Source organism: Xiphophorus maculatus, chromosome 14 (assembly GCF_002775205.1).
Source record: "Xiphophorus maculatus strain JP 163 A chromosome 14, X_maculatus-5.0-male, whole genome shotgun sequence".
NCBI lineage: Eukaryota > Metazoa > Chordata > Actinopteri > Cyprinodontiformes > Poeciliidae > Xiphophorus > Xiphophorus maculatus.
The window spans coordinates 5,184,354-5,209,707 of NC_036456.1; the positions used below are offsets into that span (position 1 = coordinate 5,184,354).

The 25,354-nt window shown below is 42.0% G+C and overlaps 8 protein-coding genes across 8 annotated transcripts; 2 read left to right on the forward strand and 6 right to left on the reverse strand.

Moving 5' to 3' along the window:
- Window positions 1–3,251: 3,251 nt before the first annotated feature.
- LOC102229916 (histone H3) lies at window positions 3,252–3,862 on the reverse strand. The gene has a single exon (XM_005817610.3). The coding sequence runs from the start codon at window positions 3,770–3,772 to the stop codon at window positions 3,362–3,364; it is 411 nt and encodes a 136-aa protein (XP_005817667.1). The 5' UTR covers window positions 3,773–3,862; the 3' UTR covers window positions 3,252–3,361.
- A 249-nt stretch (window positions 3,863–4,111) lies between these two features.
- On the forward strand, window positions 4,112–4,575 carry LOC111610837 (histone H2A-like). The gene has a single exon (XM_023345816.1). The coding sequence runs from the start codon at window positions 4,130–4,132 to the stop codon at window positions 4,514–4,516; it is 387 nt and encodes a 128-aa protein (XP_023201584.1). The 5' UTR covers window positions 4,112–4,129; the 3' UTR covers window positions 4,517–4,575.
- A 1,078-nt stretch (window positions 4,576–5,653) lies between these two features.
- On the reverse strand, window positions 5,654–6,331 carry LOC102216734 (histone H2B 1/2-like). The gene has a single exon (XM_005817507.2). It carries the CDS (start codon window positions 6,329–6,331, stop codon window positions 5,957–5,959), a length of 375 nt encoding a protein of 124 aa, XP_005817564.1. The 3' UTR covers window positions 5,654–5,956.
- Window positions 6,332–7,121: 790 nt separating this feature from the next.
- On the reverse strand, window positions 7,122–7,882 carry LOC102217251 (histone H4). The gene has a single exon (XM_005800022.3). The coding sequence runs from the start codon at window positions 7,721–7,723 to the stop codon at window positions 7,412–7,414; it is 312 nt and encodes a 103-aa protein (XP_005800079.1). The 5' UTR covers window positions 7,724–7,882; the 3' UTR covers window positions 7,122–7,411.
- A 114-nt stretch (window positions 7,883–7,996) lies between these two features.
- On the reverse strand, window positions 7,997–9,535 carry LOC111610829 (histone H1-like). Its single transcript, XM_023345807.1, has one exon. The coding sequence runs from the start codon at window positions 9,159–9,161 to the stop codon at window positions 8,532–8,534; it is 630 nt and encodes a 209-aa protein (XP_023201575.1). The 5' UTR covers window positions 9,162–9,535; the 3' UTR covers window positions 7,997–8,531.
- Window positions 9,536–12,910: 3,375 nt separating this feature from the next.
- Window positions 12,911–13,318, reverse strand: LOC111610836 (histone H2A-like). Its single transcript, XM_023345815.1, has one exon. The coding sequence runs from the start codon at window positions 13,295–13,297 to the stop codon at window positions 12,911–12,913; it is 387 nt and encodes a 128-aa protein (XP_023201583.1). The 5' UTR covers window positions 13,298–13,318.
- Window positions 13,319–13,544: 226 nt separating this feature from the next.
- Window positions 13,545–14,284, forward strand: LOC111610827 (histone H3). Its single transcript, XM_023345804.1, has one exon. It carries the CDS (start codon window positions 13,660–13,662, stop codon window positions 14,068–14,070), a length of 411 nt encoding a protein of 136 aa, XP_023201572.1. The 5' UTR covers window positions 13,545–13,659; the 3' UTR covers window positions 14,071–14,284.
- A 370-nt stretch (window positions 14,285–14,654) lies between these two features.
- On the reverse strand, window positions 14,655–16,414 carry LOC111611141 (macrophage mannose receptor 1-like). The gene is made up of 5 exons (XM_023346814.1): window positions 16,376–16,414; window positions 15,871–16,251; window positions 15,435–15,782; window positions 15,250–15,338; window positions 14,655–15,154 (listed from the first exon to the last, which is right to left on the reverse strand). Exons 1-5 carry the CDS (start codon window positions 16,407–16,409, stop codon window positions 15,050–15,052), a joined length of 957 nt encoding a protein of 318 aa, XP_023202582.1. The 5' UTR covers window positions 16,410–16,414; the 3' UTR covers window positions 14,655–15,049.
- Between the last annotated feature and the right edge of the window lie 8,940 nt (window positions 16,415–25,354).

Below are 25,354 nucleotides of genomic sequence, written 5' to 3' on the forward strand. Positions count from 1 at the left end.
GACATATTTCAACAAGTGATATATATATTTACCAATTTTCTGCCAAATCTGTCTCCCGCAGATGAAACACTTACAGTTCACATCCACGTTCGGCACGTAGCTTAGCAACACAGGAAGACAACAAGATGCATTTCCTGCCCCGTCTTGGGAAACAGCATTGAAACACTGCTCTCTGGTGGTCAAAATGTGCAGCACCCGAGACTAACTACCTGCACATATTTAAATATAAAGAACAAATAAAATTACATAACTGAACCAAAATAATTCGACATAACATTTATTTCTGTCCAGAGTTGCAAAATCCTAAATGTTCTTCATAGAGTGAAGCTCTGGATTGTGTAGTGACTAAACCATGTTTTAAAAAAAAAAGATCTCCCACGCTCACTTTGTACAAATTTCAGACAGACAAATCCTGACATACTTGTGTGACAAATACATGACTGTATTTTCAATTTCATAGATCAACCACTCAACTGTTATCAGTCATTTTTAGACATTCCTAAGTTCTCAAGTGTAAATCTGGACTTCTTTTGTTGTTTCTTCAGGACGTTTTTCAGCAATTCGCACCTTGATAAAGGAGACCAGATCACCTCACGTGACGTCGTCAGGGACAACAAAGACCCAAACACTGAGCTGAATAGCCGATAGGACAGCACCATTATTAACTTTATGGCCCTATTAGAATCAGAATACAGTCCGACTCTACTGGCCATGTTTGTGGACACAAACAATGCAGATGGGCAGAAGATTAAAATGCTGCAAATGTGTCTAAGTTGTTTCTCAGTAGAGTAGCTACTCGAGTTATAATGTGCATCTATTATGTTCCTTGAGGAGACAGCCTGGGGGAAGGAGGTGAAGTTTCTACGGCTACTGAATAGAAACTCAGTGGCCACACTACAGAAACAAGCTCAGTGGTTATGTTGGTTGTAAAAGCCTTCCAGAAAAACAGTGAGGGGGGAAAATGTAGGAAAATCTGCAACATGATGTTCTGGGATCTGTCACACACAGAGACATAAAATAGGGGAGGTGGTCAGATTTGAACATGGGAACATTCTGGTCATTTAATTTTTTATGGACTATCGTTACTTTTAATTGCTGTAATGCTGTGAAAAAGTTACATTGGTGGAATAAGGCCTTGAGAGATTACGAGGAAAGTTTATGTATTTCTCCTAACAGAGAGGTTCATCCTCTCCACATGCGACCAGCATCAGTATCACTTTGTCAGTGGATCTTTCACCTGGAGCGAAGCTCAGGCCTACTGCAGACAGAAACACACAGACCTGGCCACCATCCAGAGTCCCACAGAAGTGGAGCGAGTTTTGGATACGCTTTCATCTGCTGGTCACACATCGGAGGTCTGGATCGGTTTGTACAGTGAGATCGACTGGAGGTGGTCTGATGGTTTCACAGGGAGCGGGGCTGAATACAGGGACTGGGAAACCTCTGACTATGAACCAGATTTTTATTATGCCTACCAGTTCTGTGTGTTGATTGCTAACAATGGCAAATATTGGGATGATTCCTGCAGCATCTCGTACCCATTTATCTGCTACAACGGTAATGAGAAGCAACTACTACATTCAGTTCTAACAAAGACTTGATCATAAAATGTACAATTGCTGCTCGTTTTCATTCTCTACTGCAGGCACACAGGAGAATCCTGAATATGTTCTGGTCAATGAACCCAGATCCTGGTCCGATGCTCAGAAGTACTGCAGGCAGAACTTCAGAGACCTGGCTACCATCAGGAACCACACAGAAAACCAGAGAGCTCAAAGTTTGCTTCCTAGTCCGGCCTTTGTATGGATTGGTCTGTTTAGAGATCCAAACTTTCACTGGTCTGATGGGAGCAGATTTGTCTACAGAAACTGGGCAAAAGTTTTCAACATAATAGGCTCCAACAGAATCATTTGTGGAGTCACATGGAGTCCAGGGCAATGGAGGTTTCGCTCATGTGAAACAAAAAGGTCATTTGTTTGCCACAGCCTCCCAGGCAAGTCTTTAAATGGTATTTACTTATTGATGTGCATGTAGGAGAACATGAGCCGCAGTTTTAAGTGTAGCTTCATTTTTCTTGTTTAAAACGTAGAAATGAAACGGCTTGTGAAGCTGAGACTGAAGACTGAGGACTCTGTCAATCTGAACGATCCGCTTGTGATGGCAAACATCCTGAAGAAGGTAAAGTTTGAAGATTAAAAAAAAACATTACAGTCCTTTGGAGCACTAATCAATCTAATCAACCCATCCCCCAAACCCATACTTCGCTCACCAGCTGCAGGACAGACTGAATGAGAATGGAACGAGTGGAACCACCTTGAAATGGAGAGAGCAGCCTGACGGAGACGTCTATAAGAAGAAGAAGAAGAAGGCCGAACTCTGAGTTATTAATCTCAATTTAGTACGATATAAATCTGGTTTATATCTCTGGTCACTGGCAGTTCAAATGTAATCATATAGCCTCAATCTGTAATGTGTTTTTTTTTATGATTTTGTAATAATGAAAAATTAGCTTTAGAATTTTAATTTTTTATTTTATTTTATATATTTTGGATCACAGTCTTGACTTGAAACTGATGTAGAATTTATAGAAGTAGGTAAAGATTGACGGGTTGAGGCAAGAAACTCATCACCAAAGATTCATGATTCAATCAAAGGTCTGTTTTGCTGCTTTGAACTAATCTGAGCTTCTTTTGGTTCGATCCACTGGATTGGATCACACTGTCTGACTTTTGTCAAACTCTTATTCTACGTGTGAATATTAATAATAAACTTATTTTGTCCCAAGTCTCTGTAATGTTTTATGTCACTGGAGGAAAAAGGCAGAGAGGAAAATGACTGCATTATTCTGATTATGAGTTCTGTTGAACGGCAGCAGCTCTGGAGCCAAAATAGATTTAAAAAAATGTGAAAACATCAGGAAGCAGCAATGAGACCTTTTGTATAGAAGAACAGTTTGAACTGTATTTAGTTTTAATTTAGTTATGGGGAACATAAAATGAGGAAGAGGAGCAAAAATATAAACTGAAGTGATGTTTCCTTCATATGGTGATGGAGGTTCAAATGTGACCTTAAACTGAAAGGAAATACAACAACTTTATTTCTATAGACATAAAAATCAGATTCAGGCTTGAAGTTACGGATCAACATTCAGTTTTTATGGACAATGGTGGTGATATAAGATAAAACAGCTTATTTCATTTAGGACAAAAGTAAACTTGTAGATCTGTATGAACAGAAAAAAAAAATTGTCCAGATTTGTCTGTATAAAGCAGGAAAGTTTAAGAAGCAACAGGAAGAGCTGTTAAACTGGGTGTGTGTGGCTCTTAAAAGAGCCGTTGTGTGTTTGTTGGAGCTGCAGCCTCTAAGCTCTCTCTCCGCGGATGCGGCGGGCCAGCTGGATGTCTTTGGGCATGATGGTGACCCTCTTGGCGTGGATGGCGCACAGGTTGGTGTCCTCGAACAGACCCACCAGGTAGGCCTCGCTGGCCTCCTGCAGAGCCATGACGGCGGAGCTCTGGAAGCGCAGGTCGGTCTTGAAGTCCTGAGCGATCTCTCGGACCAGACGCTGGAAGGGCAGCTTGCGGATCAGCAGCTCCGTCGACTTCTGGTAGCGACGGATCTCCCTCAGAGCCACGGTACCGGGCCTGTAGCGGTGAGGCTTCTTCACGCCGCCGGTAGCCGGAGCGCTCTTCCTGGCTGCCTTGGTGGCCAGCTGCTTCCTGGGGGCTTTGCCTCCGGTGGATTTACGGGCGGTCTGCTTGGTTCTGGCCATGATTCTGCTTCTCTGCTCGGGATCAGGAGAGAAATGTGGCGAACCGCCGAGGCTCCGCTGCTCTTAAGCTGCGGCTCTGGGCGTCTCTCTGTGACGCTGCAGCTCCGCTCCGGATCCTGGTTGGTTAGCGGCTCCTCCTGGAGCTCAGCGCCGCCCAGAGGCGTCGCCTCCCGGCTTAATGTCCGCCGCTCATTGGAGGAAGCTGCGTTCAAAAAGTCCGCCTCTCCGTCCCGCTCTGCTGGGAGCTTTTCTGGTTGGTCGCCAGCATCGTCCCGCTCCTCTCCGCGGACATATAAAGCAGCTTTCAGCCGCTGCTGGTCACATTTTCTTGAGTCTCCAGAAACAAGCAGCAACAAAATGAGTGGCCGCGGAAAGACCGGAGGAAAAACCCGAGCGAAGGCCAAGACCCGCTCCTCTAGAGCCGGACTCCAGTTCCCGGTGGGCCGCGTTCACAGGCTGCTGCGCAAAGGCAACTATGCGGAGCGGGTCGGTGCCGGAGCCCCCGTCTACCTGGCCGCTGTGCTCGAGTATCTGACCGCTGAGATCCTGGAGCTGGCTGGGAACGCCGCCCGCGACAACAAGAAGACCCGCATCATCCCCCGTCACCTGCAGCTGGCCGTCCGCAACGACGAGGAGCTCAACAAGCTGCTGGGTGGAGTCACCATCGCTCAGGGTGGAGTGCTGCCCAACATCCAGGCGGTGCTGCTGCCCAAGAAGACCGAGAAGGCGGCCAAGGCCAAGTAAACCTGCTGCTGCTGCTGTTGCTCAGCAACAAACACACAACGGCTCTTTTAAGAGCCACACACTCCTTCATCATGAGAGCATCAAATCCTCTTTAGCACATTGTTTGTTGTTCTAATAGGTTTTGGTTGTACATCATTTCGTCCAGCGGTGTCTTAAAGTCATTTACAATGGAAAGTCAAACTGCTGTTGTCATGGGAATTTCGACTCTTTTTAGAGAGCCGGTTCTTTCGGCTCCCAAACTGCCCTTAATGAATTCTCATCTCCAGTTCCATATACAATATTTGTAAATAGGAATGTTTCATAATAAATCCTCTTTCATTCAGTGTTATACAACCTTAATTTTATGCATTATGTTATGAAAGCAGACATTATGCTTGTGTACCATTTTTAATGAATCTTTATATCTTTAACAAAAACAAATGAACAGAATAGTGCAAAGAAATCAGACCCATAATTATTCAATCTTCTAAATTATCTTTAATCTTCAGCCAGATGTTCTTCTCTTACAGCTCATTATGGGCATTTTAAACACATACCAATCAAAAACCTTTTATTTTGATTTTTCTGACAACAGCAGTGCTTTAGTTTTGTATTTTGAACAGCTGCTCTGACTGCAGCTTCTGTACAGTGGAAAGAAAATGTTGTTACATTTATTACTGTCATACGCAGAACAAAAGCTGTTATACAAAAAAAGCTGAAATAATGCCGGACACTTTTCATAGTGATGATCAGATTTGGGCCAGTGAGAAATTTTAGGATGGCCAGTACACCAACACTGGTCCTTCTGCTGACTCTGGTAGAGGTCAGCAGTGATGGGCCCTCTGAAGCCAGGCTTCAGGCTCGTGTCGTCTTGTTGAAAACCACGTGACTGGCAACAAACGAGGCCGCGCAGTGCATGGGTCACGTGACTGCTTCATTTTGCGTGTCGGTTTTCAAAATAAAGGCGTGATGAGCCGCTGCTTCATTGGTTATTGTATTTGATCGCATCAGGGGAGGATTTGTCTTCAGCAGTGGCCAAAATAAAAGGAACCTTTTCTAGTTCATGTGCATTAATGATTTTGATGATGGCACTCAAAGTGAATGTTTATTAATTTTCTCAATGGTTGATTATGGTATATTTTATGACATATTTGTGTGTTTTTTTATTATGTAAAGCTTTGAAACTGCAATGTTGTTGAAATGTGCTGCACAAATGAACTTGACTGAAAAGGAGCCAGCAAGAAGAAAGAATCTGACATCTAATACTTTGAGATGATCATTCACAAGGTTCTTAAATAAAAAATAATTAACCCCTTCATCTCCAAAATTTCTCACCTTCTTGAAATCATTTCCACTATTTCTTTGTTCTGTAAAAATATAGCAGTCATGATCAAAGCTCTCCAGATGCAGTGAGTGGCTCTTAAAAGAGCCGTTGGGTTGGAGCATCAGCAGCAGAGCTGGTTACTTGGAGCTGGTGTATTTGGTCACAGCCTTGGTTCCCTCGGACACGGCGTGCTTGGCCAGCTCACCGGGCAGCAGGAGGCGCACAGCGGTCTGGATCTCCCTGGAGGTGATGGTGGATCTCTTGTTGTAGTGAGCCAGACGGGAGGCCTCGGAGGCGATGCGCTCAAAGATGTCGTTGACGAAGGAGTTCATGATGCTCATGGCCTTGGAGGAGATCCCGGTGTCGGGGTGGACCTGCTTCAGCACCTTGTACACGTAGATGGCGTAGCTCTCCTTCCTGGTCCTTCTCTTCTTCTTACCTCCTTTGCCGGCCGTCTTGGTGACCGCTTTCTTGGAGCCCTTCTTGGGCGCAGACTTGGCGGGTTCGGGCATTTTGTCTCTGGAAACTTACAGCGACGAATGAGCTGCTGGAGAGGAAACAGCTGATATTATACATGCTGTATGGAAATTGAGCTGCAGCGTCTCCTGGCTGTGATTGGACGGCCCAGTGGATCAGGAAGTGTTTGAATTGAAGCCACGTGATGACAAAGAAAGGGCGGGAATCGAGAACGTTCTCCAGAAAAGTGAAACCATAGAAGCAAACACTTCAAATTTTCACAGCTTTTCAGGTTATTTTGTTGCTTGTTCTGTGCGCGTTTGTTGAGATACAGAAACTTTTTCAAGATTTATGTGGAAACAAATTCTATAAAAATTCTGTATTTCTCATAAACAGCAAGAAATGCTGTTATGCTTAAAAACCACAGAGTTAAAACCACTGAAAACTCATTTGAAAATAAAACACACATAATCTTTAGGTTTTTGTTCAGAAACGGTGAGTAGAACCTCCCAATTTCACTTCATCTTTTTTCTCATTTAAAACATAAATTTTTGGCCTACAAAAGAAAAAGACTTTACCCTGGATAAAAGATAAAAGTTCATCTTTCATCATGTCTTACTCTGCATATGATTAATTTATTCTTTCAATAGAATTTTTTTGGGTTCTTCCAAAAGAAATATAATTGAAAATTAAAATTACTTAAGAAACTAACTTGTAACAACTCTGTCGTTTTTCTTTAAGACTGAACTTGTAGTCTCTCTCCATCACACAGTGTAAAGTTCTTCCTCTACATTTCATGAGAATACATTTAAATTCACTTTTGATATTTTAGTTTAAATATCTCCCTGTGGATTCACTGATAAAGCAGAATAGTCTAATGAGTTCATGTATTGCCAGTTTAACCATCAAACCTTCAGTAAGAAAAATCAGTGGAAACAAAACTTTTTACATTTTGTGTGAACAAGCAGCTATAATTCTTTGTTTTGTCAGATTAATATTAATATAGATACATTTTTACACTCATAGGTCGCTTATGGAGAGATTTGGTTGCATCAGACAGGAATTCAGCTCATGATCCGATCAGTGTTTGGCCCTGAAAAGGGCCTTTGTTTGGTCGAGTGAGCAAAGTTGTCGGTTTAACCCCCGAAGCCGTACAGAGTGCGGCCCTGCCTCTTCAGAGCGTACACCACGTCCATGGCGGTGACGGTCTTCCTCTTGGCGTGCTCGGTGTACGTGACGGCGTCACGGATGACGTTCTCCAGGAAGACCTTGAGCACACCGCGGGTCTCCTCGTAGATGAGACCGGAGATCCGCTTGACTCCCCCGCGGCGAGCCAGACGGCGGATAGCGGGCTTGGTGATTCCCTGGATGTTATCGCGGAGAACTTTACGGTGCCGCTTGGCGCCTCCTTTACCGAGACCTTTGCCTCCTTTTCCTCTGCCGCTCATTTTGTTTTCTTCTTCTGTGGAAACACAAAGACGAATGTGAGCGCGAGCTGCGGAGCGTCGCTTTTTATGTGTGAGCTGCGGACCTATGAGGAGCCGAGCTCAGCAGCTCCTCCTACAAGCCAGATTGAGAACGTTCTTTTTAAAAGCAATAATTGAACTTTGATGAAATGAAATTATTGGCTGAATCAAACTCCGCTCAACAGAGTCTGAAAGGAACAAACATCAAATAAATGTAGTTCTACTGGCTGTCATGTGAAGTTTGTGTTGATGCTTTTGTGCAGCTGAGGAACATGTGAGGGATTTCTGAACCAACTTTCACTCCATTTAACTTGTGACGGATCAACATGAAAAGTTCATTTTATATATGATGTGGCTGTTTAAACATTGTGACTTTCCTGATTCATGGTGACAGGAAGTGAGCGCTGTGTGAGCCTTTTGCTGGCTTTCCATCTATTCATTTGTGAACAGTGAAGTAATAAGCAGCGGCCAAAGACTCGTGTAGCATAAAGACATTAGATGAGAAGAAAAAGAGTGAAAGTTGATGTCTTCCACATATACTGGTATCCAGCCAAATGAGGTGAATCCTTTCTAAGAAGTGGAAATCCCATGACTGTTAAACTGCTGTACAACATGTGGCAGCTACATTAATTCATTAATAAGCCATATAGGTATAAATCGGTGTAAAAGTTTTGAAGCTGCGTGTATGAAGTAGAATGTGGGGTCAGTCAAAGTAAAGGACGAGCTCTTCAGCAGAATGTGTGTTGGCTCTTAAAAGAGCCTTTGGTGAGTAAAAAGCTGAAGCTGCTGTTTATTTCTTGGCCTTCTTCGCTGCGGCCTTCTTGGCTGCAGGTTTCTTTGCTGGACTTTTCTTGGCTGCGGCCTTGGGCTTCTTGACGGCGGCGGCCTTGGGTTTCTTGGCCGCGGCCTTCTTGGGGCTCTTGGCGGGCTTCTTGGCCGCTTTCTTGGCCGGAGCCTTCTTCGGGGACTTCTTGGCTGCTGCTGCCGCCGCTGCTGCGGGTTTCTTGGCGGCGGGTTTCTTGGCCGCTGCGCTCTTCTTGGCGGCGGGCTTCTTGGCCTTGACGGGAGCCTTCTTCTTCACCACCTTCTTTTCCGGTTTAGCGGCTTTGGGCTCCTTGGCGAGCTTGAAGGAGCCGGAGGCCCCCGTGCCCTTAGTCTGGCTCAGGGTCCCTTTGGTGACCAGCTTGGTGACGGCGGTGTTGATGCGCTTGTTGGCCTTGCTCACGTCCACTCCTTTCCCGGCCAGCACCTTCTTGAGGGCCGCCAGGGACATCCCCTTGCGCTCCTTGGACTCGGCCACGGCGGCCACGATCAGTTTCGGGAGGCTGGGTCCGTCCTGCTTGGCCCGGGGAGCGGACTTCTTCTTCGGGGCTTTGGCCGGAGCCTTAGCCGGCGCGGCTGCTGGAGCTTCCTCTGCCATGTCTGTCGGGCTGTTTCGTTCCTCGGAACTTGTGGAGCTCAGAGCGGGAGGCGGGACTTATAACACACATGAGAACCGTGAAGAGACAACGCAGCCCGCTGCTCTGCTGCCGCCTCGAAAAGCGGCTCCACTTTGTGTTTTCTCCGCCGACATTGAGCCTCGAAACACTCCGAAAACAAACATCTTACAAGACCAAAGTCACTGAAGCAGGTAGAAAAGTCTCTCTCCTCCACGCTGAGCTCATGTTTGATGTCCGACAAGTTTCTCCTTCGTCCCAGGAGCCTTGAAAGCGGCCAGATTCTCGGTCTGTTTGCGCCGCTTGCGGGGAGTTTTCCTAGAATTTCGCCTCCGAAAACATCTAAAACCAAATTATACTAAAAGTAACAAACATGTTTCTGTTAGCAAAGACACCTGAGGACAGAATCAGAGCAAAATGGCAGCGGTGAAGTGATTTGTGGAGATAAAAGGAGACATTTTTCAGCGGATGTAAACACACCCTCAGGATCCTGCGTGAGACAAACTGTTGATCCTCTGGCATAAACTTCCTGTCTGCAGTAAATGAAGATTCAACAGCAGCTGGTCTGAAAATCACCTCAATATCCAGATTTCGTCAGAAAATGTTTTTTTATATATATTTTTTATTGTATCTAAGGAGCTTATGCAGGGATTTACATATTTTTACTTTATCACAGTCAAAACTGGATGATTTCTAAAACATTCAGTTTATTAAAACTCGATCTTCTTTCTGACTTGCAGGTATGAAGAGTTTTTCCACACCAACCTAGAAAAAAATAATTCCTTCATACATGAAATAATCTGTAGACATGATAAACACCAAACACACACACACACACACACACACACACACACACACAGATTTCTGGTTCATTGTGATTCTCCTGCCAGGAACTATTTCATTTTTCTCAATGATCTTCATGTTATGTTAAAGGAAACATGAGACAGATTCTACACTCATTATTAAATCATTTGTCATTTTATTACTTTCATTTACTTTTACTTTTATAGTGCACATCCACTATAAAGTCAGTACCAATGCTGTGCCCAAACAAAACAAATACAGGAAAAATGACCCAATTCCAACTACTTAATTATAAAACCCTACAGGAAGTTAAAAGTCAATAAGCTCCAGTTCCTGCTGTCTGGATGTTTTATCCTCACATTTCTTTAAGAAAGTTCTGCCTGTTGTTGCTGCTGATCTGATCCAGATATTAAACTCTTGGCTCTCATCAGGCGTTTTCCCCCAGGCTCTGAAAACAGCAGTAATCAAACCACTTATAAAAAAGAACAATCTGGACAAATCACTACTGCAGAATTACAGGCCGACCTTTGACCTCCCATTCATCAGCAAAGTTATTGAAAAAGCTGTGTGTAAACAATTAACTAGCTTCCTAACTATAACCAACCTCTTTGACTCCTTCCAGTCTGGTTTCCATGGTTACCACAGCACAGAGACCGCCCTTGTAAAAGTGTTCAATGACATCCATATAAATACGGACTGTGGCAGAACCACAGTGCTGGTTCTGTTGGACCTCAGTGTTGACCATGACATATTACTGAATCAACTGGAGAGTTGGGTCGGACTCTCCGGTCCAGTGCTTAACTGGTTTGAATCCTACATAAAAAACAGGGATTTCTTTGTTTCAATTGAAAACTTCTCATCAAAGAGGTCAAAGGTCACATGTGAGGTACCCCAAGGTTCAATCCTAGGACCCCTTTTATTCAATATTTATATGCTCCCACTAGCTCAGGTTATAACAGGAAATAATATTAGCTACCATAACTATGCAGATGACACACAGCTCTACATTATGATGTCACCAGGTGACCTTTGGCCCCATCCAATCACTGAACAGATGCTTAGAGCAGATAAATGTGTGGATGTGACAAAACTTTCTCCAGCTGAACAGAAACAAAACTGGACTTATTACTTTGGACCTAAACAGGAACGAACTAGAGTTATAGATCTAGAGTTATAGATCTAGAGTTATAGATCTAGAGTCAATGCACAGCTTCAGTTATTGCAACTAAAAACCAGCCATCAGGCCGAAACCTGGGAGTAGTGATGGACTCTGACCTGAACCTCCAGAGCCACATAAAGACAGTTACAAAGTCGGCCTTCTATCACCTGAAGAACATTTCCAGGATTAAAGGACTAATGTCTCAGCCAGATCTAGAGAAACTCATCCATGCGTTCATCTTCAGTCGTATTGATTATTGCAACAGCGTCTTCACAGGTCTGTCCAACAAATCAATCAAACAGCTGCAGCTGATCCAGAATGCTGCTGCTGGCGTTCTCACTAAAACCAGGAAGATAGAGCACATAACACCAGTTTTAAAGTCCCTCCACTGGCTCCCTGTAGCTCAAAGAATAGACTTTAAAATACTGTTGCTAGTTTCTAAATCACTGAACGGCTTAGCACCACAATACATTAAAGATCTGTTGTTGTTGTATCAACCTTCCAGAACCTCTCAGGTCTTCTGGTTCTGGTTCTGCTCTGCATCCCCAGAACCAGAACCAAACGAGGAGAAGCAGCTTTCAGCATCTATGCACCACAAATCTGGAACAAACTTCCAGAAAACTGTAAAACAGCTGAAACACTGACTTCCTTTAAATCTCAACTAAAAACCCACCTGTTTAGGATTGTATTTGAAATGTAATCAATTACAAATTTAACTTGACTTAATGCTGTTTTGATTATTGATTCTATGTTGCTTTGTGTTTCTGTGTCTTTATGATGTAAAGCACTTTGAAATGCCTTGCTGCTAAAATGTGATATACAAATAAAATTTGATTGATTGATTATAGTTATTTCTTTGCTAGGATTTAATCAAATGAGGTTCTTGTTGCCAAAAACCCTTTCAGAAAGTTCTTCTGCTTTTAGCATCAAATCCAATCAAGATGGATTTTATCAGATTCACTTGAATATAACATCATAGTTTATGCATATGAAATAAATCACATGTGAAACAAGATCAATCTCTAATCAACCACATTGACTGTTCATTCTATGTTGCTCTTGTTCATTTTGTCCTTTGGTTTATTTCAGGATGAATTGTGAAGAAAAAGCAAAATAAAAGCAACACATGAAGACAAATCAGCTCATTAAATAAACTGACTTTTAGTTCTCTAGAACTTTTTCTCTGATTTGCTTGGAATGGCCCAGTCAAAGCCCAGATCTGAATCCAAACTATCTGTGGCAAAAGTTTAGAGAAATATATTTACAGACATTCTCTGAAGTGAATTGAGATGTTTTGGAGAAAAAAGGGCAAAACAATTAATTTAACTTTCTGTTGGTCTATAAAATACAATCCTGATCAAATCAAATCCTTATAAATGGTAATTAGATGAAATTTAATATAAAAAACATTTTGCAAAGGACTGAAAGTTTAAATTAGGAAAATGTGTAATATATGTTATATTACAAAGTGAAATAGAAGTTAAGAGAACTGCTGATGTTCAACTAGAGGTCAAGTTTTGTTGAGCAGATTAAACTATTTTATGATGATCTACAGTTTTTGCTTTGATGAAGTTTGACATAAAACTTGTCTCTGATTTCAGGTCTAAGATCAGCAAGTTTATCAAATGAGCAACAATTAAACATTAAAATAGTTTAGAATATGAACAGAGTTATTAGTGTTCTTGGTTGGAAGCAAAACTCTCATGATGAAGGAGTGTGTGGCTCTTAAAAGAGCCGTTGTGTGTTTGTTGCTGAGCAACAGCAGCATGTTTACTTGGCCTTGGCGGCCTTCTCGGTCTTCTTGGGCAGCAGCACCGCCTGGATGTTGGGCAGCACTCCACCCTGAGCGATGGTGACTCCACCCAGCAGCTTGTTGAGCTCCTCGTCGTTGCGGACGGCCAGCTGCAGGTGACGGGGGATGATGCGGGTCTTCTTGTTGTCGCGGGCGGCGTTCCCAGCCAGCTCCAGGATCTCAGCGGTCAGATACTCGAGCACAGCGGCCAGGTAGACGGGGGCTCCGGCACCGACCCGCTCCGCATAGTTGCCTTTGCGAAGCAGCCTGTGAACGCGGCCCACCGGGAACTGGAGTCCGGCTCTGGAGGAGCGGGTCTTGGCCTTCGCTCTGGTTTTTCCTCCGGTCTTTCCGCGGCCACTCATTTTGTTGCTGCTTGTTTCTGGAGACGAGACTCAAGAAAATGGGACCAGCAGCGGCTGAAAGCTGCTTTATATGTCCGCGGAGAGGAGCGGGACGATGCTGGCGACCAACCAGAAAAGCTCCCAGCAGAGCGGGACGGAGAGGCGGACTTTTTGAACGCAGCTTCCTCCAATGAGCGGCGGACATTAAGCCGGGAGGCGACGCCTCTGGGCGGCGCTGAGCTCCAGGAGGAGCCGCTAACCAACCAGGATCCGGAGCGGAGCTGCAGCGTCACAGAGAGACGCCCAGAGCCGCAGCTTAAGAGCAGCGGAGCCTCAGCGGTTCGCCACATTTCTCTCCTGATCCCGAGCAGAGAAGCAGAATCATGGCCAGAACCAAGCAGACCGCCCGTAAATCCACCGGAGGCAAAGCCCCCAGGAAGCAGCTGGCCACCAAGGCAGCCAGGAAGAGCGCTCCGGCTACCGGCGGCGTGAAGAAGCCTCACCGCTACAGGCCCGGTACCGTGGCTCTGAGGGAGATCCGTCGCTACCAGAAGTCGACGGAGCTGCTGATCCGCAAGCTGCCCTTCCAGCGTCTGGTCCGAGAGATCGCTCAGGACTTCAAGACCGACCTGCGCTTCCAGAGCTCCGCCGTCATGGCTCTGCAGGAGGCCAGCGAGGCCTACCTGGTGGGTCTGTTCGAGGACACCAACCTGTGCGCCATCCACGCCAAGAGGGTCACCATCATGCCCAAAGACATCCAGCTGGCCCGCCGCATCCGCGGAGAGAGAGCTTAGAGGCTGCAGCTCCAACAAACACACAACGGCTCTTTTAAGAGCCACACACACCCAGTTTAACAGCTCTTCCTGTTGCTTCTTAAACTTTCCTGCTTTATACAGACAAATCTGGACAATTTTTTTTTCTGTTCATACAGATCTACAAGTTTACTTTTGTCCTAAATGAAATAAGCCGTTTTATCTTATATCACCACCATTGTCCATAAAAACTGAATGTTGATCCGTAACTTCAAGCCTGAATCTGATTTTTATGTCTATAGAAATAAAGTTGTTGTATTTCCTTTCAGTTTAAGGTCACATTTGAACCTCCATCACCATATGAAGGAAACATCACTTCAGTTTATATTTTTGCTCCTCTTCCTCATTTTATGTTCCCCATAACTAAATTAAAACTAAATACAGTTCAAACTATTCTTCTATACAAAAGGTCTCATTGCTGCTTCCTGATGTTTTCACATTTTTTTAAATCTATTTTGGCTCCAGAGCTGCTGCCGTTCAATAGAACTCATAATCAGAATAATGCAGTCATTTTCCTCTCTGCCTTTTTCCTCCAGTGACATATAACATTACAGAGACTTGGGACATAATAAGTTTATTATTAATATTCACACGTAGAATAAAAGTTTGACAAAAGTCAGACAGTGTGATCCAATCCAGTGGATCGAATCAAAAGAAGCTCAGATTAGTTCAAAGCAGCAAAACAGACCTTTGATTGAATCATGAATCTTTGGTGATGAGTTTCTTGCCTCAACCCGTCAATCTTTACCTACTTCTATAAATTCTACATCAGTTTCAAGTCAAGACTGTGATCCAAAATATATAAAATAAAATAAAAAATTAAAATTCTAAAGCTAATTTTTCATTATTACAAAATCATAAAAAAACCACATTACAGATTGAGGCTATATGATTACATTTGAACTGCCAGTGACCAGAGATATAAACCAGATTTATATCGTACTAAATTGAGATTAATAACTCAGAGTTCGGCCTTCTTCTTCTTCTTATAGACGTCTCCGTCAGGCTGCTCTCTCCATTTCAAGGTGGTTCCACTCGTTCCATTCTCATTCAGTCTGTCCTGCAGCTGGTGAGCGAAGTATGGGTTTGGGGGATGGGTTGATTAGATTGATTAGTGCTCCAAAGGACTGTAATGTTTTTTTTTTAATCTTCAAACTTTACCTTTTTCAGGATGTTTGCCATCACAAGCGGATCGTTCAGATTGACAGAGTCCTCAGTCTTCAGTCTCAGCTTCACAAGCCGTTTCATTTCTACGTTTTAAACAAGAAAAATGAAGCTACACTTAAAACTGCGGCTCATGTTCTCCTACATGCACATCAATAAGTAAATACCATTTAAAGACTTGCCTGGGAGGCTGTGGCAAACAAATGACCTTTTTGTTTCACATGAGCGAAACCTCCATTGCCCTGGACTCCATGTGACTCCACAAATGATTCTGTTGGAGCCTATTATGTTGAAAACTTTTGCCCAGTTTCTGTAGACAAATCTGCTCCCATCAGACCAGTGAAAGTTTGGATCTCTAAACAGACCAATCCATACAAAGGCCGGACTAGGAAGCAAACTTTGAGCTCTCTGGTTTTCTGTGTGGTTCCTGATGGTAGCCAGGTCTCTGAAGTTCTGCCTGCAGTACTTCTGAGCATCGGACCAGGATCTGGGTTCATTGACCAGAACATATTCAGGATTCTCCTGTGTGCCTGCAGTAGAGAATGAAAACGAGCAGCATTTGTACATTTTATGATCAAGTCTTTGTTAGTACTGAATGTAGTAGTTGCTTCTCATTACCGTTGTAGCAGATAAATGGGTACGAGATGCTGCAGGAATCATCCCAATATTTGCCATTGTTAGCAATCAACACACAGAACTGGTAGGCATAATAAAAATCTGGTTCATCATCAGAGGTTTCCCAGTCCCTGTATTCAGCCCCGCTCCCTGTGAAACCATCAGACCACCTCCAGTCGATCTCACTGTACAAACCGATCCAGACCTCCGATGTGTGACCAGCAGATGAAAGCGTATCCAAAACTCGCTCCACTTCTGTGGGACTCTGGACGGTGGCCAGGTCTGTGTGTTTCTGTCTGCAGTAGGCCTGAGCTTCGCTCCAGGTGAAAGATCCACTGACAAAGTGATACTGATGCTGGTCGCATGTGGAGAGGATGAACCTCTCTGTTAGGAGAAATACATAAACTTTCCTCGTAATCTCTCAAGGCCTTATTCCACCAATGTAACTTTTTCACAGCATTAAAGTAATTAAAAGTAATGATAGTTCATGAAAAATTAATTCACCTACCTGAGAGAAAGAGGACCAACAAGATCTTCCACATCGTCATGCGGCTCTGTAGAGAGCAGGGGCAAAACTCTGCTTTTATTGCAAAGAAAATAAAATGCAAACATGTCTGACGTGTTCAGTGTGTCTGAATACAGACATGCAATGCTACTAGTCATACATGTAAATGTTTCCACAGGGGCCTTTGTTCAGCTTTCCAGTTATTAAGTTTATGACATGATTCCTAAGCAAATTATATTTAATCATTAATCCTGAGTAATCAGAAGTCTCTGCAGAGAGGAGGCCGTCAGACGCAGCTTCTACCAGCTGCTGCATGGAGGAGGATAGAAGGAGAAAAACCACCAGAATGTTCCCATGTTCAAATCTGACCACCTCCCCTATTATGTCTCTGTGTGTGTAACAGATCCCAGAACATCATGTTGCAGATTTTCCTACATTTCCTACACATAACCACTTCTCCTGAGCTTGTTTCTGTAGTGTGGCCCCTGAGTTTCTATTCAGTAGCCGTAGAAACTTCACCTCCTTCCCCCAGGCTGTCTCCTCAAGGAACATAATAGATGCACATTATAACTCGAGTAGCTACTCTACTGAGAAACAACTTAGACACATTTGCAGCATTTTAATCTTCTGCCCATCTGCATTGTTTGTGTCCACAAACATGGCCAGTAGAGTCGGACTGTATTCTGATTCTAATAGGGCTATAAAGTTAATAATGGTGCTGTCCTATCGGCTATTCAGCTCAGTGTTTGGGTCTTTGTTGTCCCTGACGACGTCACGTGAGGTGATCTGGTCTCCTTTCTCAAGGTGCGAATTGCTGAAAAACGTCTTGAAGAAACAACAAAAGAAGTCCAGATTTCTTGTACTGGACTTGAGAACTTAGGAATGTCTAAAAATGACTGATTACGGTTGAGTGGTTGATCTATGAAATTGAAAATACAGTCATGTATTTGTCACACAAGTATGTCAGGATTTGTCTGTCTGAAATTTGTACAAAGTGAGCGTGGGAGATCTTTTTTTTTTAAAACATGGTTTAGTCACTACACAATCCAGAGCTTCACTCTATGAAGAACATTTAGGATTTTGCAACTCTGGAAAGAAATAAATATTATATATACAGATGGTTCAAAAGATTTAGTTTCAAATAAAACCGGATTTACTTTTGCTATTCCTGAACTAGATATATTTATGAAACAAAGAACATCTGACCATGTAGCTGTGTAATCAATACTGATGGCCTTACAGTGGGTAGAGCAAAATAACATTGAAAAAGTTCTTATATGTTCAGATTCAGTATCATCACTAATGTCTATTATAAATGTGTCATGGAGTTGGTATATGAAATGTATGAAGTTCTATTTAGAATGACACAAACTCAAATCAAGATTAAGTTTATGCGGATTCCTGCTCATAAAGATATAGAAGGGAATGATATGGCAGGTGTCTTTAAAACAAAGTATGTTAATCTGAAATAAAATCAATTACTACGGGCAAAATTAAATCTGAATGGCAACAATTGTGGGAGGAAGGAACTAAAGGTCGTCATTTATTTCATAGACAAAAGAAAGTAAGGAATATGTGTAAATACCCATTCCATTATTTATGCTGTTTGTAGGTTGCTACCCATAGTACCCACTAGGGGCGCTGTAGTTTGGTTCACTCTAAGTTAGTACCTTCATTTAAAGTGAAAAATAAGAGGAAGTGTTGCTAGTTTCCTGTCAGTCAGAACTTTGAGCGGAAATATCCCACGGACAAGAGGAAGAGGAGGATATTCTTCATCTTTATGACTCTGGGTTAGCGCACTTTCTTCAGAAAAGGCTAAAAGCAGCACTGCACGGACTTTACCGCCATAAACTTTGCAGCCCTTGGACAGCGGAGCGAGGTATATGTTTAGAACAGCATTAGGTTGTGAAGTTAGAAAAGAACAAGCAGGAATGACAAGATTGCGGCTCGGACCTATTGGATTAAATAAAACTTTACACTTGATAGGTGAACATCCAACAGGTAGTTGTTTTGTGTGGATATGGATATGGAAACAGTAGAACATGTAATAATTCATTGTGAAAAGTAAATATTAAGTAGAGAGCAGCTAAAACAAGAAGTTAAGAAATATGATATAGGAACATTAAAACTTAATAGGATATTAATTAAACATAAAATAACTAAAGCAGTTATTAAATTTTTGAAGGAAACAGGATTATAAGAATTTAGATTAAAGGGAGATCCTCTGGTTCAGATGGCGATAATACATCTTACCGTTAGATGTCACCCGCAGGTAAAAATGACAAAGAAGAAGAAAGAGGGTTTGAGCTTGTTGAATTTCTCTCAACCATGTTACAAGTTTGCTGACCCTCTAAAATGCACGAAGTTAAAACTCACTTCGTGTTAAAACTCTTAACATTTGTTCGGTGTGACGAGGTGTTGCTCGCCTTCTCTGTGAATGAATCTGTGTAGTCTGAAAGTGGAGTCCTGGACAAGAAACGTGGAAACATCGCATCGTGTCCTGCGTGGTCACAGAAGTTTGGAAAATCGGCCTACAATCCTTAAATTGTGTGAACCAGACTTAAGACTTACAACTCCACTCATCTCGTGGCGACCGCTGCCCTAACGCCAGCGCGTTCGCTATGCTAACGTTTACACATCCCTTCAAAATAAGATACAGATGCGCCACAAAGAACAAACATTTTATTTTCGGGAAAATTTTAACTCACGATAACGACTAATAATGGATAATGTGGGAAATCACCTCATATCCACTGTTTAGCATGATGCCAGTTTCTCTCCCAGCACACTAGGGGGCAGTGTCTCAAGAACTCTGAAATGAGTCTACATTTTAATGGGCTCTTTGCACCTGCCGCGCTGACGTCACAACCTCAGCTAGAAAAGACAAAGTCTTATTTCAGAGCAAATAAACAATACTATGAACATTGCTGTCTTCCTAATATAATGGGCTTTTAAGGTTTCATGGATTTCCAAGCGGTCCTGAATTAAGAAGACGGTGGCTTGTAAATATTCGTCGCTACCAGTTAAAGCTAACGCCGCACAGCAAAGTTTATAGCCTTCACTTCACTCCGGATCAACTTCTTCAGCCTAAAGAAGAAGGTAAAGGAGCCTCCTGTGTTATTTCCATGGAATCACTTCTGTATTCAGCCTGAAAGAGTTTATGGGAACGAAAGAGCAGACCAGAGCCAGATAACCGAGCTACTGATCCGCCTGTACACACTGCTGTAAACACCGTCCTGCTTCACAAGAAACATGCAAAACTAATAAAGCGAAGTAACACGGAGACCTTAAAGAACACGGCCATATTTTTCTAAAAGCAACAACTTTGAACCTGAACCGTCAGCTGAACTAGAACTCTGACACCAGAGCTGCTCTACTGTTAAGCTATGGGCTTGTTGTGCTTCAGAAGCAAAAAGCCTGAACCGTAAAATCCCCGTTACTTGGTCTCTGACACTAACGACAATAAACCACGTAATATACTTGAAAACAAGGTAAAAACATTGTCCGTTAGAATGGATGAAAAATGTTTAGATACTTAAATAGCACATTTTCACAAGACAAATGTCTAGCATAAGCTAAAGCTAATGTTAGCCACAAAGTTTAAAGAAAGTAAAACTCACCTTCGTATCTGCGTATAACGAGGCGAACATCTTAAAACCTTTCTCCAGCTACTTGTTGGGGCTTCATATCGATGTTCATCATTAATTGTTACCTTGGACAAGCCCTGCAAACACCCAGTGTATAGAGACTTTTTCAATAGATCGGAAAAGATTGAGCCGCTTTTCCCCGAAGGCGGAAGCTGAGGTGCAAAGAGCCCACTAGAAATCTGGTGGATTTTACTAGAAAATTGAAACAGGGTGATTAAGTGTGGCATCTTTTTTTAGAATAAGAAAATGCACATTGAAAAAAGAAAATATGTGATCCAATTACCCAACTAGGAACTAGACATCAAAAAATGTCTCTAACAAAAATAAACCAACAAATGAAATGGACTTTAACATCTCCATTTTCGTGTTCCCTCGCAATATGCTTACTGCAATATTTGCTGGTCTGTATCGTATACAGTCACAAATGTCAATTTAACATTTCAAATACAGTAAAGAGCCTCAGTGTTTATTCTCAACTCTTTGGTGCAAAACGTTTGATTGAAAATCGATTTATACGCTGCATGTCTACGTCTGTCTGTGTAAGGTTGAGATGGAACTGCACATGAAAACAGTCCTGCACCGTTCAGAAAACCAACACAAAAGAGACACAATCCAACCTGTCAGATGACTCACCACGCCATCATAACTCAGAAATAGTCCAAATAACTTGGATGCATGTTTTCTTTCTTTCCTACTTACGGAGAGTTTCTGTTTATATCATAGGTCTGTGGCGCTTTTCTGTCCTAAAGAAAAATATATATAACACTTCAGATATTTCACAATGAGATATAGCAAACATAGAAAAACCTCACGAAGGCCTTACATTATAGCAGAAAGTACCATGTACACCGTAAGGAAGGCTTACAGTGTTCAATTATGTCGCATGAATTCCAAGGACATATTGTATTTTGACGATATTACATAAAATGAAACATGCATTTCCTCTCTGTGTGACATTAAATCAGACTATAAACAAGAGCGACGTTTGTGTAGCCGGGTGGTAAAGTTTGGTTGAATGCTTGTACTGTTTCAAAGTGTTGGTTTTCTTTTATATTACAGTAACAATGATATTGAATTATTTTGGTTCAGTTATGTAATTTTATTTGTTCTTTATATTTAAATATGTGTAGGTAGTTGGTCTCGGGTGCTGCACATTTTGACCACCAGAGAGCAGTGTTTCAATGCTGTTTCCCAAGACGGGGCAGGAAATGCATCTTGTTGTCTTCCTGTGTTGCTAAGCTACGTGCCGAACGTGGATGTGAACTGTAAGTGTTTCATCTGCGGGAGACAGATTTGGCAGAAAATCGGTAAATATATACATCACTTGTTGAAATATGTCGGTACATTCTCATTTATGCGATAAACAGTCAGTATTTCAATGAGATGGTGTGTTTGTGGAACGGATGGTTCAGGGAACCTGCATGCGGTGCAGGGCCGCCATTTCCTGCACGTGATGACAAGATGTCTGATCATCGATGGCTCCAGTATTAAGAGTGAACTGAGACGTTACTGTTTAATGTAAGTGTTAATAAAATAAGTCCTATCACAATCACGTGCTCTAAATCAGTGTGGTGTCATGCAGCTCTCAGTATTTAGTTTGTGCAGCCAGAGGAAACTGCTGTATTTCTTTTCTTGCTTTTTAGACGTTGTGTTTTCCTTTTTGTGCTTTTACTCTGTTATTTTCGAGATTGCCACATTTCAGCAGTAGCTACCTAATGTTTGGTACGCATATGTTCTGATTTCTGAACAAAAGTCAGGAAATAAGACAGCTTTGTTTAATCTGTCTCAACTGGAAATCAAATATTTTGCACATTAAGGACCCCAGTTATTGTGTCCTGTGAGGCTAAATGATTCCCAGGCTACATATGTAAACGTCACTTCACAAGGGAAGGAAACGAGTTTTTTAGATCTCTATTGAATGTAAGCTGGACAATAAAGCTGAAAAACTCATAGCAGTAAAAGTCTGTCAATAATTGTTAATATTGATCATTACTTATTAGTCTTTTGTTTTAATTATCCAAAATACTATAAACTGGTGGCGTGAAATGTCCTATTTTATCCAGTTTTCACTACACGTGTTTGTTTTTGTAAGTGTCAATAAAATAGTTTTTTTCTTGAAAAAATTTATGTTTATTTCTAAAAGATAGAATAATGTATTTTAAGTTGTTTGGTTCACGTTTTAAGATTTGTGTTAAATGATTTGTATTTTATTTCGTGTCAAATTATTTTTTGTCGAAAGGTATCGCGAGATTTGTGTACATGTGTGAGGCTGCTAGGCTTAAGTAAGCATAGAAGAAGCAGAAGCTCGTGCCAGAGCTATGTGTAGCAGCCTCATGTCCTGTCATCGAGGTATTTTGTAGTTATGTTTGTAATGTTTTGTGAATTTATTGGTTATGGTGTTTTAATTACTTAATATTTGGTTTAGAGTGAACAACGACGAATCATTCGGTTAAAGACCTCCGAAGTGGCAGGCGGCCACGAGGTAACTTTTTTTTGTCAAAGCACGTGTCACCTGTCTGTTTGTAAATGTATCTATGTCTAAAGTGTTGTGTTTTATTTCTGTAGTTTTCACGGCATTTGATAAAGAGCCCGTCTTAAGGAAGCCGTGCCAGAGTTGTCACTTTGGAGCTACAGTTTTTTAAAAAAAATTTTCCAGTTATGAGGCACAGTGGCCAAACCTGAAACTGCTGCTGCGCAAGTTACGCAAAAGGTCGTTGCTAGGTAACCAAAGAATGACTAAGTTGCTAGGTAACCAAAGAGAGAGCTAGGAAGAACTGCTAAAGTCATGCCTCTGTCTACATCTCCCAGAATGCTGTGCGGTTCTGGATCTGAGTTCAGATTCAAAACTGCTTGGGGTTTTTTTGTGACTCAAACTTTTTCCATATCTAAATGTGAAGCTAAAAATTAAACAAAAAAATTGTGTAACAGACTTTTAGACAGTGGTCTAAAAGTCTGTTACACAAATTCTTTGTGTAACAGATCATTTCACCTCCTCTGGGTGTAAGCATTGTGTTGGTTTTATGTTTGTATGGGTGGAAATTAGGGCATAAGCAAATTATTACTTATCTGCATGATAAGTAATAATTTGCTTATTACTTATCTTAGTAATAAGCAGATTATTACTAAGGTAAGTAATAATTTGCTTATTACTCTTTATCTTAGTAATAAACAAATTATTAATAAGTAATAATTTGCTTATTACTCATCTTAGTAATAAACAAATTATTAAAAAGTAATAATTTGCTCGTCTTAAGCAAATTATTCTCAGGTAACAAGATCCTACATCATGGTCCTGCTGCTGACCTCTGGTCTGTTGTCTCCTCTCCGACTCTTTGCTCCTTCTGTTGTGACAATAAACATTTCTTGCCAGCAGGGGCCACCAAGGGCCACTCCTTTTCCAGTTCAGGCATTCGCCTTGTTAGGCCGACAACAAAGTTTATTTGCTCACAGCTGTTGAAGCCAATAGGACCTCGTCACATCTGCAAAAAGCAGAGACGCAACGCTAAGGCAACTAAAACGGATCCCATCAAAACCTTGACTGCATCTAGACACTGGTGACAAAGGGCAACCTGTGGAGAGCAACTTGTGGAGAGCAACTCTCACCTGACATTATGTTTCTCTAATCTGAACCGTTTGCAAATTCAGTTTTCTAGAAATTAATTCTACCTTTCTTGAGGACAATGTTCATTATAGTCAATCATCAAAATTTACATCATTTTTGAAATCCTGGGGGAAACCGGAGCACCCGGAGAAAACCCTCCACTAACACGGGGAGAACAGACAAACTCCCACAGAAAGAGGCGCCTGGTTGAGAACAAAGGCCTCTTTTCTGTGAAGATGTCGTGTTAACCACTGCATCACCGTGGTGACCTTTTTTTTTGTCTAAAATATGAGATGTAATTTGGGGTTTTGAAAATGGTTCTGACCTGGACTCTTTTAACTAGTTGCTTGTTTTAGAGGTTTTCTTTTCTCTCCACAAATGTTTCTCCAATCTGAACCGTTTGCAAATTAAATTTGATAGAAATTAATACGACCTTTCTTGAGGACACGTTACATTGGACAATCATCAACATTACATGGTTTTTAGAAATCTGGGGGAAACCGGAGCACCCGGAGAAAACCCACGGCCATTTTTTTTTTCTGGTCTAAAATAAGAGATTTATTTTGGGGTTTTGCAAACGGTTCAGAAATTCACTAGACATTTTCTCCTAGTTGCTCTATTAAGATTTTTTCTTGTTTTTTTTTCTGCTGTGATTTTTTCAGCCTAAAACTATCTTGAATTCTCTTCCACATGGAGGTTTTTTTTCCGGCTGCCTCCACTGGTTCCTCTGACCGATTTGCCACACAGCTGTCTCTCATTTCTGTGGCCTCAGGTTCTCTCTCTACTACAAAATCATTTGCCTCCTTGTTCGATGTATCAGGAACATCACTGTCCTCTGGCATGGTTTCCTCCAAGTGATGTTCCTGATTAATGGCTGCAGAGTCAGAATTGTTGGTCGTGTCTTTTTCATTTCTGTCTTGATGATCAGATTTAATTTTTTCCTTCTCCGTTTTGAAACTAAGTTCACAGCCAGAGTGCAGTTGCTGGAAGTCAGTCAGCTCTTTTATCAGATTTTCCTTCTCAGCTTCAAGCTCCATGATTTTTAGAGAGGAAGCTTCCCTCTCTTTAGCTCCGTCCTGCTTCAAAATGTCTGCCTGCTGCATCAGGCCAGAAACTTCTCTTTCATGTCTGGCTTTAAGTCCTTCGAATGCAATTGTAGCCAGATCCAGAATACTTTTTAGATGTATTATTGTCTGATTTGATTCTTGTTGCAGGACAGACAACTCTTCTCTCCTTCTCTGGTCCAGATCTTCTTTTTCTGCTCTCAGTGTGTCGATTAGCTCAAGGTCGTTCCTGGCTTTCTCTAGATGAGCTTCCTTCATACGAGTCATTTCTAGCTGGTAATCTTTGATTTCCTGTCTTAAGGCAGAAACATCAGCTTCACACGTCCATTTCAGTTGTTGGTAAGATGTCGTCATCTGATCTAGCTCTCTCTGCAGACGTTTCTCCTTGTTGTCATCATTATAGTTCAGCTGCATCTTGTCAGAACTAGTTACAGCTTCTGGACTGTGAAACTTCTTTACTGCCTCTAGTTCTGTCTTTAAGTCTCTGTTCATTTTCATGAAAATCCCCTCAATAGTTTTCTGCGTCTGCAGCTCATTTTTTGTTTCCTCCACTTCTTTCTGGGTGGAGGCCAGCTTTTGGGTCAATTCAAACATTCTCTCTGTCTCCATTTCAAAAAGCGCTTTGCGTACGTCTGAACTCGTCAGTTGTGCAGGAAGCAATGACAAGAAG